Source organism: Prionailurus bengalensis, chromosome A1 (assembly GCF_016509475.1).
Source record: "Prionailurus bengalensis isolate Pbe53 chromosome A1, Fcat_Pben_1.1_paternal_pri, whole genome shotgun sequence".
NCBI lineage: Eukaryota > Metazoa > Chordata > Mammalia > Carnivora > Felidae > Prionailurus > Prionailurus bengalensis.
The window spans coordinates 72,680,828-72,697,435 of record NC_057343.1 but is presented as its reverse complement, the minus strand read 5'-3'; the positions used below and the strand labels follow the sequence as shown (position 1 = coordinate 72,697,435).

Below are 16,608 nucleotides of genomic sequence, written 5' to 3'. Positions count from 1 at the left end.
CTCTGTGTCTCTCTGTCCCAAAAATAAATAAACGTTGAAAAAAAAAATTAAAAAAAAAAAAAGAAACAATGAGATAAACGATGTCAACAGGAACCTCACAAAGTGAAATGGGAAGAGAAAAAAGAATGAAAATCATGAAACAGAATGACAGAGAACTGTAGGACAATTACAAAAGGTCTCACATACATGTAATGGGAATACCATAAGGAGAAGAAAGAGAAAAAGGGCCTGAAGAAATATTTGAAGTAATAATGGCTGAGAATTTTCTAAAATTAATGTTGGACACAAAATCACAGACCAAGGAAGCTCAGATAACACAAACAGAGTAAGCACAAAAATATCTACACCTGGGTATATCATATTCAAACTGTGAATAACCAATAGAAAAGATAAAATATTGAAAGAAACCAAAGGGAAAATAAACACCTTACCTGTAGAAGAATAAGAATAAGAATTATATTGGACCTCTTTTCAGAAGCTATGCAAGTGAGAGGGGAGTAAAGTGAAATATTTAAAGTGTTGAAAGAAAAAAAACCTAGAATTTTATATCCAGAGGTATTATCCAGATAAAAAACTTCCTCAGTGAAACAAAATCAGAGAATTTTCTGTCTGTAGAACTGCTTTGCAAGAAATGATAAAAGTTCTTTAGAGAAGGAAAATGGTACAGATCAAATACTCAGATCTACATAAAGAAGAATATTGGAAAAGGAGTAAATGGAAGTAAATAAAATATTTTATTTTTTTATTCTTAACTGACCCAATAGATACTTGTTTGTTGAAAATAATAATAGTGACAATTTATTAGATGGATATGGATTATAGGTAAGTGAGGTGAATAACCACAATGGAGAGGAGAAAGGAAGAGGGAACCTACACTGTCTGTGAAGTAAGACAGTTTTATTTGAAAGTGGACTTAGATTAGTTGTAAATGTATATTGTAAACTATAAGGCAACCACTAATATTTTTAAAGAAATGTAATTAATCTAGTAAGAGAGGAGTAAAAATGGACTCACATAGAGTGCCTAATTAAAACCAGAGAAGGCAAAAAGAGAGAAGACAAGAAATGAAAAGGTACCATTGAAAGAAAACAGTTATAAATATGTTATATGTTAATCGATGTATATCAATAATTACTTTAAATGTTAATGGTATAAATATACCAATTAACAGAAACTAAGATAGTCAAGAAAAAATACTCAACCATATGCTATCTACAAGAAACCCACATTGACTGTAAAGACCCAGATGAATTAAAAGTAAAGAGGTGGGGAAAGATATACCATGATAACACTAGGGGAAAAAAAGAGAGAAGTAGCCATATCAATTTAAGACAAAGCTGACTATCAGGGAGAAAGAGGGGCATTACATAATTATATAGGGGTCGATTTCCAAGGAAACGATCCTTAACGTGTATGTACCTATCAACAGAGCATTAAAGATATTAGTTCTTCCCAACTTGAGGGATAGATTAAACACAATCCCAGTCAAACTTCTAGCATGTTGTAGTGTGGATATCAACAAACTGTTTCTGAAGTTTATATGGAAAGGCAAAAGACCCAGAATAGAATAGTCAACACAGCACTGAAGAAGGACACAGTCAGAGGGCTGACACTACTCAAATTCAAGATTTATATGTAATTGATAAAAATTGGAAGCAACCAAGATGCCCCTCCATGGGGCACAGCTTGAGATAAACTGTGGTCCATCCATACAATGGAATATTATTCAGCAATAAAAATAAGTGAGTTATCACACCACCAAGAGACACAGAGGAGTAGTAAATGCACATTTTTAAATGAAAGAAGCCACTCTGAAAGGCTGTATGAGTCCAACTATATTGCATTTTGGAAAAGACAAAACTGTAGAGATAGTAAAGAGATCAGTGGTTGCCAGGAGCTCAGAGGAGAGGAGTGAGGGTCAAATAGGTAGAGCTTAATGGATTTTTAAATTGGTGAGGCTAACCTGTATGATTCTGTAATGGTGGGTAGATAATATTGTGTAGTTTTCAAGATCCATCTAACTTTAAAACACAAAGAATGGACTTGAGTTAATAATAATATACTAACATTAATTCGTCAGTTGTAACAAATGTACCCCACTAATGCAAGATGTTAATAACAGGGGATAGTGTGCAGAGAGAGAGAGGGGGAAAATGGGAATTCTCTTATGTTATCTGCTCAATTTTTAAGTAAATCTAAAACTGCTATAAGTAAGTGAAGTCTATTATATTTTTAAGTTAATTTCTTACTATTTCTTCACATCCTTATCTCACTTAGTAGAGTTGTGGTTTACATTGGAAATGCTGGCCACGTAGGAATAACAGTATCTTGCTTCCTTAGTAACACAGCATTTAATGCATGAACATTTTTCTCATCTTTGTATAATCTTAATAAATCTATCATTGAATCTATGACACATCCAAATAATAAACCTAACCCAGTTGGAAAACTTCATTTTTAACCATAAATATGTTTTTGGCCTTAAAAGTTTATGGAAGAAAGTAGACAGCAAATATAGGAAAAATTTTGTGAACATTTTTGTACACGTTTATAAATGTGAAGATATATGGCAAAAAATTCTCCATGTATAGTTTTAAACTTTTCATAATTCGTTAATATTTCCTATTAAAGTTGTAACTATTCAGCTGTAGTATTAGTATGGATGATGTTAAAACATCTTGGTTTTTTTTCATTTTATTTTAATTCCAGTAGAGTTAGCATATAGTGTTATATTAGTTTCAGGTGTATGATTCAACACTTTTATACATCCCCCATGCTCATCACGAAAATGCACTCCTTAATCTCCATCACTTATTTTATCTATCCCCCACCCACCTCCCCTTCTTGTAACCATCAGTTTGTTCTCTATAATTAACATCTATTTCCTCGCCTCTCTTCCTCTCTGTCTCACTCTCTCTCTCTCTCTTAACATTGTACTCTCTAGCTCCATCCATGCTGTTGCAAATGGCAGGATTTTATTCTTTTTTATGGCTGAATATTCCAGTGTGTGTGTGTGTGTGTGTGTGTGTGTGTGTGTGTGTGTGTAATATATATATTACACACACACATATCTATGTATATATATATGCCACTTCTTTATCCATTTATGAATTGATGGACACTTGGGCTGTTTACATGTCTTGGCTATTGGCTATTGGCTATTGTAAATAACGCTGTTATAAGCACAGGAGTGCATGTATTCCTTTGAATTTTATATTCTTTGGATAAATATCGAGTAGTGCAACTTCTGGATCATAAGGTAGTTCTATTTTTAACTTTTCGAGGAACCTCCCTATTGTTTTCCAGAGTGGATGTACCAGTTTTCATTTCCACTAAGGGTGCTCTCTCGAGATCCTCACCAACACCTGTTGTTTCTTGTTGTTGATTTTAGCCATTCTGACAAGTGTGCAGTGATATCTCATTGTGGTTTTGATTGCATTTTCCTGATGATAAGTGATGATGAGCATCTTTTTATATGTGTGTAGGCCATCTGTATGTATTCTTTGGAGAAATGTCTGTTTATGTCTTCTGTCCATTTTTTTTTTAATTTTTTTTTAACGTTTTTATTTATTTTTGGGACAGAGAGAGAGCATGAACGGGGGAGGGGCAGAGAGAGAGGGAGACACAGAATCGGAAACAGGCTCCAGGCTCTGAGCCATCAGCCCAGAGCCTGACGCGGGGCTCGAACTCACGGACCGCGAGATCGTGACCTGGCTGAAGTCGGACGCTTAACCGAATGCGCCACCCAGGCGCCCCGTCTTCTGTCCATTTTTAATTGAATTATTTGTTTTTTGGGTGTTGAGTTTTATAAGTTCTTTATATATTTTGGATACTAACCCTTTATTGACTATGTCATTTGAAGATGTCTTTTCCCATTCCATTGGTTGCCTTTTAGTTTTGTTGGTTGTTTCCTTTGCTGTGCAGAACCTTTTTATTTTGATGTAGTCCCTATAGTTTACTGTTGCTTTTGTTTCACTTGCCTCAGGGGAACTATTTAGAAAAAAAGTTGCTACAGCCAATGTCAGAGAAGTTACTGCCTGTGCTCTGTTCTAGGATTTTTATGGGTTTCAGGTCTCACATTTAGGTCTCTGATCAATTTTATTTTTGTGTACAGTGTAAGAAAGTGGTCTAGTTTCATTCTTTTGCATGTTGCTGTCCAGTTTTCCCAGCACCATTCATTAAAGAGACTGCCTTTCTCATATTGGGTATTCTTTCCTGCTTTGTTGAAGATTAATTGACCTATAATTTTGGGTTTATTTACAGGTTTTCTATTCTGCTCTATTGATCTGTGTGTCTGTTTCTGTGCCAGTATCATACTGTTTTGATTATTACATCTTTGTAATCTAACTTGAAGTCTGGAATTGTGATGCCTCCAGCTTTGCTTTTCTTTTTCAATATTGGTTTGGCTCTTCAGGATCTTTTGTGGTTCCAAATTTTAGGATTATTTGTTCTAGTTCTGTGAAAAATGCTCTTGGTACTTTGATAGGGGTGGCATTGAATGTGCAGATTGCTTTGGGTAGTATAGATATTTTTAACAATATTTTTCTGTCAATCTATGAGCATGGGATGTCTTTCCATTTCTTTCTGTTGTCTTCAGTGTTTTCATCAGTGTTTTATAGTTTTCAGAGCACAGATCTTTCACCTCTTTTGTTAGGCTTACTCCTAGGGATCTTATTATTTGTGAAGTTGTAAATGAGATTGTTTCCTTAATTTCTCTTTCTGCTGTTTTCTTACTAGTGTACATAAATGCAACAGATTTCTGTACATCGATTTTATATCCTATGACTTTACTGAATTTGGTTATTGGTTCTAGCAGTTTTTTTTTTGATGGAGTCTTTTGAGTTTTCTATATATAGTATCATGTCATCTGCAGATAGTGAAGTTTTACTTCTTCCTTATCAACTTGGATGCCTTTTATTTCTTTTTGTTGTCTGACTGCTGTGGCTAGGATTTCCAGTACTATATTGAATAAAAGTTGTGAGAGTGAATATCCTTGTCTTGTTCCTGACCTTATGGGAAAAGCTCTCAGTTTTTCCCCATTAAGGATGATGTTAGTTGTGGGTTTTTTACATATGGCCTTTATTATGTTGAGGTATGTTTCCTCTAGACCTACTTTGTGGAGGGTTTTTATCATGAATGGATGTTGTACTTTGTCAAAAGCTTTTTCTGCTTCTATTGAAATGATCAAATGGTACTTATCCTTTTTTTTATTGCTGTGATGTATCATGTTGATCGATTTGTGAATATTGAATCACCCTTGCATCCCAGGAATAAATCCCACTTGATTTGGTGAATGATTTTTTTAAAAGTATTGCTGAATTCAGTTTGCTAGTATTTTGTTGAGGATTTTTGCATCTATGTTCATCAGAGATAGTGACTTGTAGTTCTCTTTTTTGGTGGTGTCTTTATATCATTTTGGTGTGAGGGTAATGTCGGCCTCATAGAATAAATTTGGAAGTTTTCCTTTCTTTTCTATTTTTTTAAACATTTTTTAATCTTTATTTTTGAGAGAGAGAGAGAGAGAGAGAGAGAGAGAGAGAGTGAGCAGGGGAGGGGCAGAGACAGAGGGAGACACAGAATCTGAAGCAGGTTCCAGGTTCTGAGCTGTCAGCACAGAGCCTGACACGGAGCTCGACCTCACGAGCTGGGAGATCATGACCTAAGCCTAATTCAGACACTTAACCGACTGAGACAACCAGATGCCTCCTTTCTTTTCTATTTTTTAGAATGGTTTCAGAAGAAAAAAAACAGGATAGTTTCAGAAGAATAGGTATTCTTTAAATGTTTGTAAGAATTCGCCAACATCTTCTTATATTTAGTTTTATATTACCATATAACTTTTTAAGTTTTTTTTATTGTAAATCAGGGAAATTTTATATTTATCATAGCACAGATAAAAACTTTATTCTTAGTTAAAGCCATATGTTATTTGTATTTCATATATCATATTTATTGTAAATTACATTTGTTTAATATCACTCAGATATCTTACTTCCTTTGCAGTAGACCTGACTCAATTTTAACATGCCTTTATGAGCAAAAATGTCAAATTATTTATTTCTAATTTTGGCTGATCTTTTGATCTTATGCTTACTTTATAAATCGGTCAGCCTTCCTATTAAAATTGAAACCAATTTTCGCTGTTGTGGCCATTCTGAGGCAGATGGACCAGGTTTACCTTAGAGTTAATTCTTATTTTTCATTGCTTATGCATGGTGATACAGAGATGTGAACTATATGTGTCCCAGAATATGAAGACAAGAAAGTCTTGGTCCTTTTTCCAAATACTGTACTTGATTCTAATTTTGGATTATTATGAAATTCTAATGTCAAAACTATTAACTCACCAAAACTTACATGAAATTCTGGCCTTTTTGCCTTCATTTCTTTTGACTGTCATTTCCAATAAATTTTCAAAGATTGGTGATAAAGCTACAACACTCTAAAAGAAATCGTATTTTTGGCATGTATGTATTGCTTCCTTTTTGAGAAAATTAAAAGGTTACTAAATGACATTTATTTAGTGCGTTAGTGGTGACCAACACGTATCATCATTATTATATTCTATTTATAGGGAGCTGAGGCCCAGAATGGTTAACTGGCTGATACTGTGTCAGTAGATAAGACGTAGTGGACAATTTGAATGTTATGGAAGATAACTAAAAGCTAATTGTGGCTAAGTGTAGTATTTTTAAGTTAACTAACAGGAAATAACTTTAAAGAAGTTCTTTCGATCTGAAGTCAAATCTCCTCAAAGGCAGAAGGTAACCAGTACCTGTCATGACCTCTCCTCTGCTGCTTTCATTCCCAGCCTACATGGAAATGGCCCAGCCCCAGAGGCAGGGAGTGTTTTCATTGGCACATGGACTAAGCGCTCTTGGAACTGTTCTACTTTAATACCCGAACTTTCCTGCCAATGTCAGCATCCGGCCTTGTCAACACTTCTTTTTCCATTTGTGAATACCATAGTATTAAAGCTTTCACCTCTCCTTTTCTAGAAGTGTTTTACATTTAGAACTTGGAAGTGTAGAAATTTTCTACATCTGAAGAAATACATTTCAAGTAAGAATCTTTATTACTTACTTAAAAGGTTTAAGTTAGAAAATGTATAGAAACATATACATGTTTTTGTCTATATGGCCTTTGATCTGATTGCAGTTTAGTGCTCTGAGTGAGGTTTTAAGGTAATAGATAAAGTGATTTCAGCAGTGAGGCAATGTAGTTCCCAAGAAGTGCTTAACTATAAAAACAAAACAAAACTAAGCTAACATTTACCCCCAAATAAGGTTTATAAATACATTTTAAAACATTTAGAATAAAAGAAGTCCTTTTTGTGTTTGCTCCCTGTTCTGGAATAGCAAATAAGAAGTGTTGTTTTGTTTTGCTGTTTTGATGGCCACATGGCAATTCCCAGCCTGAATGTGTGTGTGGATCCTTAGACGAGCATTGGATGAGTTCTGTGCAGATTGTTATAATCATAAGGTCACATCACTCTCTATCAGGTAAAACACTTGAATTAACTATTTTGCATATATATCTTAGTAAAATTAAACATGATCCCAAGGAATATAAAACATTGTTCATAAAGGTTTTATTCTTCAGAAAAGTGACATCATTCCAGGTAATTTAATTCTAGCTGGTTTATTGTGCAATAAACATCTGTAATTCAGGATGGACCTTTCTTGCTAATGCTGGTCTGCTGACTTGATTCACGTGTCATGTATGTGGAGCTCTCATAAAGAATTTGGAAATCTCATAAAGGATTTCAGAGTAGATTCTGTGGTCAAAGGTGACCCCAAGCTACAAGTTGCAGTTGAATTAGAGAAGCCACCGTTTGGTTTGAAATTCGGTCGTGGCTGCTTAGATCCCACTGTTGAGACCTACCCACACATGTCACGTGCTGGTTAGCAGCCTTCTGTTTGACACCCTGCTTCATGGTCCCCACAGCCCAGAGTCGTGAACATAGACTACAGATGTGTCCGTTTTCTTCTGTGTCTGTGAATATAACGAATGCCTTCTTCAGACATAAAATCTGAAAAACGTGTAAAACATGTGTGTTTGTGGTTTGTTTTGGAATAATTCAGGAAGGGCCACTATAATCTTTGGCGAGGAAGATTTTGTGCCATTTATTTCATTCAAAATATGTGATTTTTCTTTATAAAATGTAATTAATATGCACTTGTAATATCTCATTCTGCAAACTAAAATATCCCCCCCCCAGGTTACATGTGTGTACAGTCATCTTATAAAATTGCAGGAAATCAAAAAAAAAAAAAAAGATTTTCTTCCAACAGAAAACTCATAAATATTAATGTACTGGTACTATTGAGCTATCCACCGTGTGGCAAATACTTTATATAAACAAATGATGTCTTAGGATCTAGGCTTTTAGCCTTCAGAAATCTGTAGAGATGAATAAAATGTCAAATTCAAATGTAGACTATTGTAAATATAGTCCAGAAATGCATTTTTAGGTCTCTCCTTTGGCCTCAAATTGTTTAACCTCCAAACCGTTCATAATAAGCCAAGGAGAAATTTGAGAAACCTCACAAGTGTTCCATTTTTCCCTGTGTCAAGAACTTCAATTCAATTCAAAATACTTAATAAATACAAATCATATGCAAGGCCCAGAGCTAGACACTGTAGGGCAAAGCTACAGAATCAAAAAGACTGTCAAGTTAGAAGAGTTGTTCTCAACCAGGGGCGATTCAGCCCACCAAGGGCTACTGGGCAATGTCTGAAAGCATTTCTGGTTTCACAACTTGGGGGTTGGTAGTGCTTTTGGAATCTAGTGGGTAGAGGTCAGGATGCTATAGTGCACAGAACAGGCCCCCAAATTATTTAGCCCCAAATGTCACTGGTGCCAAAGTTAAGGAACCCTGGGTGAGAGTGTCAACTAAGCCAGTGAGTGACACTTCAGGAATTAAAACAAACAAAAAAACAAAACAAACAAACAAACAAACAAAAACCCAGTGAATTCTACCTCAGTTCAAACTGACAGGACAACTTACCTTTGAGTGACTTCAGTCAATTCCCCCCTTAAGCTATGCAAAGCCCTTCTTTTCTATTACTTTTGTGGTTTATTAAGAATATCATTCTATGGAGCAATTCTAGAGTTTAAAAAAACAATTTAATTGGAGAGCAAGTTATATGAATGCAAACACGACAAAACAAATGAGCACCAATGAGCACAATCCATCTTGAACGAGTTGTATTTTTAGTAATGGAAACATGCAAAGATCAAGCTCTTTATGTGTGTTTACTTATTGGACCACATTCCAGGACTGTATATTTAGTCATTGCAACTGTAGTTGATCAAATAAGCATCATTTTGGGGTCTAGGATGGTGATTCTACCCTTCCACAGTTAAATATACTTGTTAAGAGCAGATTATTGAGGCACTTTTTGATCACAAACATTCAAATGTAGTGGTAGAGAAGCATGTAACTTTCTTTTCCCTTCCAACTGAAGGGGATGCTCAAATTGGATTATAGTAGAGGAAAACTCAATCAGCTGATGTCCAAAGAGTGAGATCCTATCAAAGGCAGCCAGAGGAACAGAAAGAGCAACTTAGAATAAGTTTGAAGGAAACTGATGTTCTTTAATAACAAAAATACTATCACTGTGCCCTCCAAAAGTGAGAGTCTGAGCCTGGTGGGAAATGAAGCCAGACAATTGGGTCAATTTTATCAAAAGTACAGCAGGTCGAGAACGTTAAAGGACCAGATAAGAAAATAAGTATCTGTAGCAGGATTGTAGAAGGAGGGATGATTCACTCTGGAAGTGAAGGGACCACTTCCAGACTCCTGTAGCTTGCTATGGTTTGCAAAACCGAGAGCACATTCCAGAGGGAACGAGCCAGAGCCAACATCCAATGGGATGGGTTGTCAGACCTGGAATGGGGCTGCCTCAAGAGGTTCTGTGTTCTCTATCACTGGAGGGATTAAAATTCAGGAACATTTCCCCAAGGATCCTTGAACAGTGAGAGAGAGGATGGAATGGATGGTCCTAAAAGGAACTTTCTGGGTTATGGGAATTTTGAGTATGAAGGTAAAGGTTATTGTCCAGACTAAAGCCTGATGTATTTACTTATTCAACTGTCTCAAGCTTACATCACCAACTCTAACTCCCCCCCACCTTTTATTTTCACAATGGATTGGGTATCACCATCATTAGAATAGCATCACATATATTTTGGGTTTGAAGAGGAGTCTAATGGTGGGACCCCAGGTTAGTAGCTTATTATTAGTTGTCACCACAGTTTTGTGGCCCTGTTCTTTGAAAGTTGAATGACTCCATGGTATTTTGTAACCTATGACTAGAATAAACAATAGTCAATATTCCCAGGAGACAGTCAATTCATCACTTTTTTTTTAATGGAAAAAGAGTCAGCAGAAGACAGCCAAGCAATAAATGTAATATTAAAGATAGTCAAAACCAAGGAAATATAATTTTGTTCAGAACTAGAAAAAAAAATCCACTGCTATGTCTCAATATATATAGCCTATAGCAAGTTCCCAGGAACTTATTTTCCAAATATAGACTAATAGGTCTTCTTATCCACTAAATTCAAACCATCAGTGAAAGAGGTCAGGAAAGGTGCATGAAATTAGGAGGATTGATGAGCTGAGTGTCGTTGTGATTTTGTTTCTTATACAACTTGAATTTATGCTTTGAGAATTTGGAGTCTAAGAAAGTGGTACAATTCCAATAGCTTCACAGAGATATTTTTGGAGCAGGCCACAATGTTCTCCAGTAAGAGAATGCATTCTATCCCCACATGCTATTGTAGAATCATTATTCATTTAACAAAATGTGGTCTTTTCAGGTAGCAAGTTTAGTTCTATAGTTAAAATGGACTTAAAGTATTCTGGAATATATCTAGAAAATATTTTGTATATATAAAATACAATATTTTCTAGAAATTTTCCATGGTGGCACAAACAATACAGGAAGACTTTCTTGTTTATATGTAGTGTGGACTTTGAAATTTGCATACGTGTATGTGTTTTCAGTGAATTTTGAAAGTCAGCAAAACATAAAGTCAATCATAAAATTATCCCCTTTGCTTCCAAATTGTGCAATAATCACAGTGAGGAAGAATTAATTTTTTTAAAAAAGCAAATATTTGAGAAAAGCCTTTGTGTCTTAATACCATGATAATGGCTTCATTTATCAACAATTGAGTGCTCATCAATGCCAGGTACAGAAGTGAAAGATAGTTTTAACTTAGAGTGCTCGCCAAGTTAGTCAGCTAGTCAATGCTAGTGAGGGAGATAAACTAGGCAGCAGGAGTAAGTGTGATAGGAGACACAGGTGCACGGAGGACTCCTTGGGAGACCTGAGAACCCAGTGTGGCCTGAAGGCAATGGAGGTGAGCTGGGCTGGATAAGAGCTGCACTGGACTCCGCTAAGCACACCAGAGACAAGCACCAGGAGGCACCAGAGAGCAGCATGTGTGAGCTAGGTACCTTTGGCTTCTTCCCCAGCATTGTTCACTTCCCAGAGAAAATAAGATGTTCATAAACTCCATTTTTGTCCGTTTAAATGTTGAACAATCGGAAAATCTTTCCAATGGATTTTCTTTTCGTACACTTTGCAAAGTCAGCAGCAGAAAAGTGATGAGGAAGGTCCTATCCAAATGCCTTCGCTTCTACAACTGATAGGTGCATCCTCCCAGCCTTTGACCCAGGGGAGTTCACTTCCTCAACAGTCAGCATTGTTCTGGGAAGTGTTTTAGCTACATTTTCACAAATGTCTGATCTCTTTGTATCAACAAATGCTGCTCTTTGAGCCGCATGGTGGGTTTCTACTTCTTTCCCTTTGTGCGTGTGTCAAATTAGAAAAAATGAAGGAAACTCTTTGAGATAAGAACATACTGTTATTTTTACTTACTTTCAAATAGCATCTTCCCTGTAGATTTAATATTGAAGGACCTGGACAAATAGAAGAAGGATAATTCAGTGTTCCTCTCAAATGTAGTCTTACATTGACAGTCCTCATATTTTACCTGTAAACCTCAATTGGTAAAACTATTAGGCTTTACTAGTTACTCATAATGGATTTCTTGTAGCCAAATTTCTGTTGTAGTTCAAATAACTAGAAGAAAATAAGGAACATAAATTACTTGTTTTATGTGAAAATTGTCTTTCGTATGCAGTCCACAAAAGCAAATATTTTGGACATTTTTAGTATGTATGAATCATTAATGAAAAGAATATTTTCTGTTTTTCTATTGGCATTTTATTTTTTTGTGCATGCTTTTCTTCCCTGAATCTTACCCTTAAAAATCATCTGCCTGTATGATTTTCTCAGTATGTTACAACCTTAGCCACCATAGTCCCTCAGGAAAAAAAATGGACTTCATTCAAATTAAGGTTGGTAGGAGAAAATATGCTCTTTGGAAAGTCCCAGTCTTGAGCAAGAGAAAATATAAGTAAGATAGTAAAGATGAAAAGAGTTTAAAAGGCTTGGTAACTGATGGTGTGGCCTCAGTTTCTGGTTCTGTCATTTTCTACCCCAGGCAAATTCATTATCCAGTGACCTTCAGTTTCCTTTTCTGTAAAAGGATGTGATGGATAATACCAGCTCTTACACACACCTACCCATCTACCTGCCTAATTAGACAGAGGTTTTCCTGAGCATTTAAATAGGTAAAAGAACCTTAAAACGAAGTAGGATTTACAAATACTAGTTGTTATGGCAACAACTTTCCAATGCACAAAATATGATTCTATGACGTTATATTTTATATACAGTACTTAGCATAATAGGCATTCTCTCAATGAGTATTTGCTTTCCTTCTTTCTCTCAGCTTTTCTTTCAAGGCTGCATATGTCCCATTTGTCTCCATTTACCACAAGGCTTTCTGTTGTCCTGCATGCTTTGGTCCATCGATGCTCTAATTATTCTTCCCTCATTCACAGGCTCAGAGAGGCAGCTGGCCATCAGCCAACTTTAGTAACCCCCTTCTTAGTTTGGACATCTGATTGTATAAAGAGTCTAGTTTTAAATTTCTGTGCGATTAGAACATAGATGGGTGGATTGGTTTTATATCCCATAATATTTAATCCATTTATAACAATGGCATTTATTGGGGTGCGAATGTTCACCAGTTTTGTGAGTAACAATATGCATCATGTGTGTTTTACAAACAACTTTAACTCAGTACAGTACTTTTTACTTATGTGTTTTCTCACAAAATACTATTAAGCAACTATTTTCAATGTTTACAATAATAGTACCTAAAATTTATTACGTATCCACTGTGTGTCAGTGTTTTACAGAAATGAAATTATCTTCACCACACTAGGAGCTATTATTTATGCATTTTACAGATGGGGAAAACAAACCACAGAAAAGATGTCAGCAGGCAAGATACCATCACAGTTGGTATCATCACAGAGCCTCTTTCCAGAATGACTGGATTAATTCAAGTTCCCCTATTATTATTTGTGCACCCTTAGATAAATCACTTACTCTTTCTGTGCCTTAGTTTTCCCATCTATAAAGTGGGGAAATAATAACACATCCCTCATAATGTCATGAAAGGCAAACACTGTCTTTCCCCTGAATGGCATTTTAGGTTCTCTTCACTACAGCAAAAATCTGCCTGCATATTGTTCGCTCCTCTTTCTTCCCATCATCAATAGTATTTTCAATGAGACAATTCTCCCAGAAGTGGAGATACAGAGTGCTCTTTGATGATTTATTGCCTTACATTTCGGTGTTCAGTAAACACAATGGAATCCAAAGACAGGCTCCGTCACATTAATTTTTGGAGCCTAAGGTACTTTAGTGTCCCTGTGGGAAAGTGACTTCAGATGAAACCCAGTTCTCAAATTTATTTCATTTTGGCTAAAACCATAACAAGTGCTTTCAGCACACTGAAAGTGTTAAGCCCCAAATGGCAAGCTTGTACTGCACACATTATTTTTTATTATAGCTTACTTGGTTTGAGGGTTCCTTTCCTTTTCCACGCTCTTAGATGCATTTAACAGGGACGGATATAACATAAAGTTATTTTATTGCTAATGAAAGGGCCCTGGCCCGAAGTCAAAAACAACTTTGTCAAAATCCTAAGAATAAGAACAATAAAATAAACTGCATGCTATTTGAGTCCCTTTAGAAGAGCTTTTGTCATTGAGAAAATGAGTGTGGATAAATATCGATTGTTTTTTCTCAAAAGCGTTTCCCCATTTCCAAAGCCCGTGGTAAGTCGGTGCGCTCTCCTGTGTCCCCACAGGCACCAGCATATTCACCGTCTATGAGGCTGCATCCCAGGAGGGCTGGGTATTCCTCATGTACAGAGCCATTGACAGCTTCCCCCGCTGGCGGTCCTACTTCTACTTCATCACGCTCATATTCTTCCTGGCCTGGCTTGTGAAGGTACCATAGAAACTGGCCCCAGTGGAATCTGTCTGCCCCCCCCCCCGCCCCCCACAGCCTCTGATGATGTTTTGTTTGCTTTTCGTTGCCCTACACTTTCTCATCCGGGTCGGGATTTTCTTTCAGAACGTGTTCATTGCTGTCATCATTGAAACATTTGCAGAAATCAGGGTACAGTTTCAGCAGATGTGGGGATCGAGAAGCAGCACCACTTCAACGGCCACCACACAGGTACCCATGGGGGGTGATGTCCTTTCCCCGCTGGAACGCAGGCACACCCTCAGTGGGCCCTGAGGGAACGTGGGAAAGCCCTGGGATAAGTGCCTTCTGCAGTCAGACCCACCGAGGGAGCTATTCAGCAATGCCCGTGCACAGGCCCAAACCCAGAGCAACCACATCAGCTTTTCTGGGTGATAGGGTGAGGGTACCTATGGTTTCATCAGCTCCGTGGGTGGGTTTGGCACAAAACCCACATTTACTATATACCTTTGATTTCATTCAGTCATTACAAGTCTTCAGAGAACTTGCAGATAAAAGTGGAAATGGTAGAATTTCCTGTTTTTAAAAATATTTATTCATGTGATCGAAAACCAATATGATGGCCTTTATATATGGGATTAGAATTTTTTTTGAAACAGGAAATATGTTTCATTCAGACCGATCCAATCACAGTACAGCAAATTATGAAGAAGACCTCATAATGCATATCTGATTTTTGAGGAATCACTACATATTCAGAAGGGGAGCCCTATGCTCCCAAGAAATTGGGAGTGCCCTAGAATTTGGTTAAAAGCTTCAGGGCAGTTATTAACTAGGAGGGTAGTCCAGATCCTATGTCTTTGTTTTTAATTTTGGCTTTGTTTTGTGTGTGGATTTGGAGGGGGGGGGGGTTCTTTTTTGTGTGTTTAGAAAGAGGAAGGGATGGGATGCCTGGGTGGCTCAGTCGGTTCAGCATCCAACTCTTGATTTCAGCTCACGTCATGAGCTCACATTTGTGAGACCGAGCTCTGCATCAGGCTCTGTGCTGACAGTGCGGGGCCTGCTTGGGATTCTCTCTCTCCCTCTTTCTCTGCCTCTGACCCACTCACTCACACACTCTCTGTCACTCTTTCTCTCTCTCAAAATAAATAAATAAACTTAAAAAAAAGAAAAAGGAAGGGAAGATATATATATCTTAGTCTAGTTTGAATCTTTATATAAGAGAAAGAAAATAAAAATTCCTGAATCAAGCATGAAATTATTTTGATGCTCATGACTACTATTTTAATATTAAATTGTAAGATAAATTTAATGTAACATTGTAAATCATTATACAAGTCTGTGGACAAAGGTATTTGTGAAACCTCCAAGGTACAAATCTGGCTTTGAAAAGCTTCAAATTGAGCTTTTATGAATTACATGCTAAAATGCTATTAAACATGCTATTATTTGGAAAAGCCTTAAGCAACATCTTTACGGTGTTGTGAAGGTTTGAACTGACTAGCCAATTCATTATAGATGAAATAGTATTAATACTATTCAATTTTGGCAAACAACTATTCAAACTTTTATGAAAGATTTTTTTAACGTTATATAGGTTATATCACAGATGTAAAAAAAAAAAGCACATCTAGTTTTTATTTCTTCTATCATCTCTTCTAGGGAACTATGAAATATAATAAAGTTCAAGGTCCACTCTGGCTTGTCTTTTAAGTCAGGTGACAATGTCTGGAAGGTGTGTTTTCTGCTATAAGACGTTGAGAACTAAATAGAGCATAAAGCTAAGAACTCAGCGCAGAATTTACATTCAGTGTTCCTAAGAGATGACCTAAAATAAAATGACTTTAAAACCACATTATGCTTATTAAGTAACTCTTATTTATAAAGCCACAGCTGGAAAAGTCGTGTTTGGAAGCTCCACCAAATCAGCTAGCAGTTCTAATAGAAAGTGAAATAGGAAGGGACTTTGAACAAAGTTGTGCAAAATGGTTTTGATGCAAAATTATACCTAATCAGGAGGAATAAATTGGTAATTCAGAGGTAATGCGTCTAGGTATTCAGCAGAGGTAATCACACAGAGAATCCTGAAAAACCTTCATTAAGAGAAATGCTGTGGCTGAGGACCCGGTTGCTAGGCAACCAGAGCTCCTGCAGCAGCCTCAGGAAAAATCACTTGGGCTGCCTGGCAACAGGCTGCAGGCCCCGCCCAGCCCCTCACCAGCCAGGAGGCAAGTGGCTCAG

General features: G+C 36.7%; 1 protein-coding gene across 5 annotated transcripts in view; it reads left to right on the top strand.

Moving 5' to 3' along the window:
• Window positions 1-16,608, top strand: part of NALCN (sodium leak channel, non-selective) — a 317,213-nt gene that overhangs the window by 98,072 nt on the left and 202,533 nt on the right. For all 5 annotated transcript variants that reach the window (XM_043582614.1, XM_043582617.1, XM_043582618.1 and 2 more), the window contains 2 exons: window positions 14,246-14,388; window positions 14,515-14,619. In XM_043582614.1, the coding sequence (XP_043438549.1) occupies window positions 14,246-14,388; window positions 14,515-14,619 (248 nt within the window). The remainder of the gene's footprint in view (window positions 1-14,245; window positions 14,389-14,514; window positions 14,620-16,608) is intronic.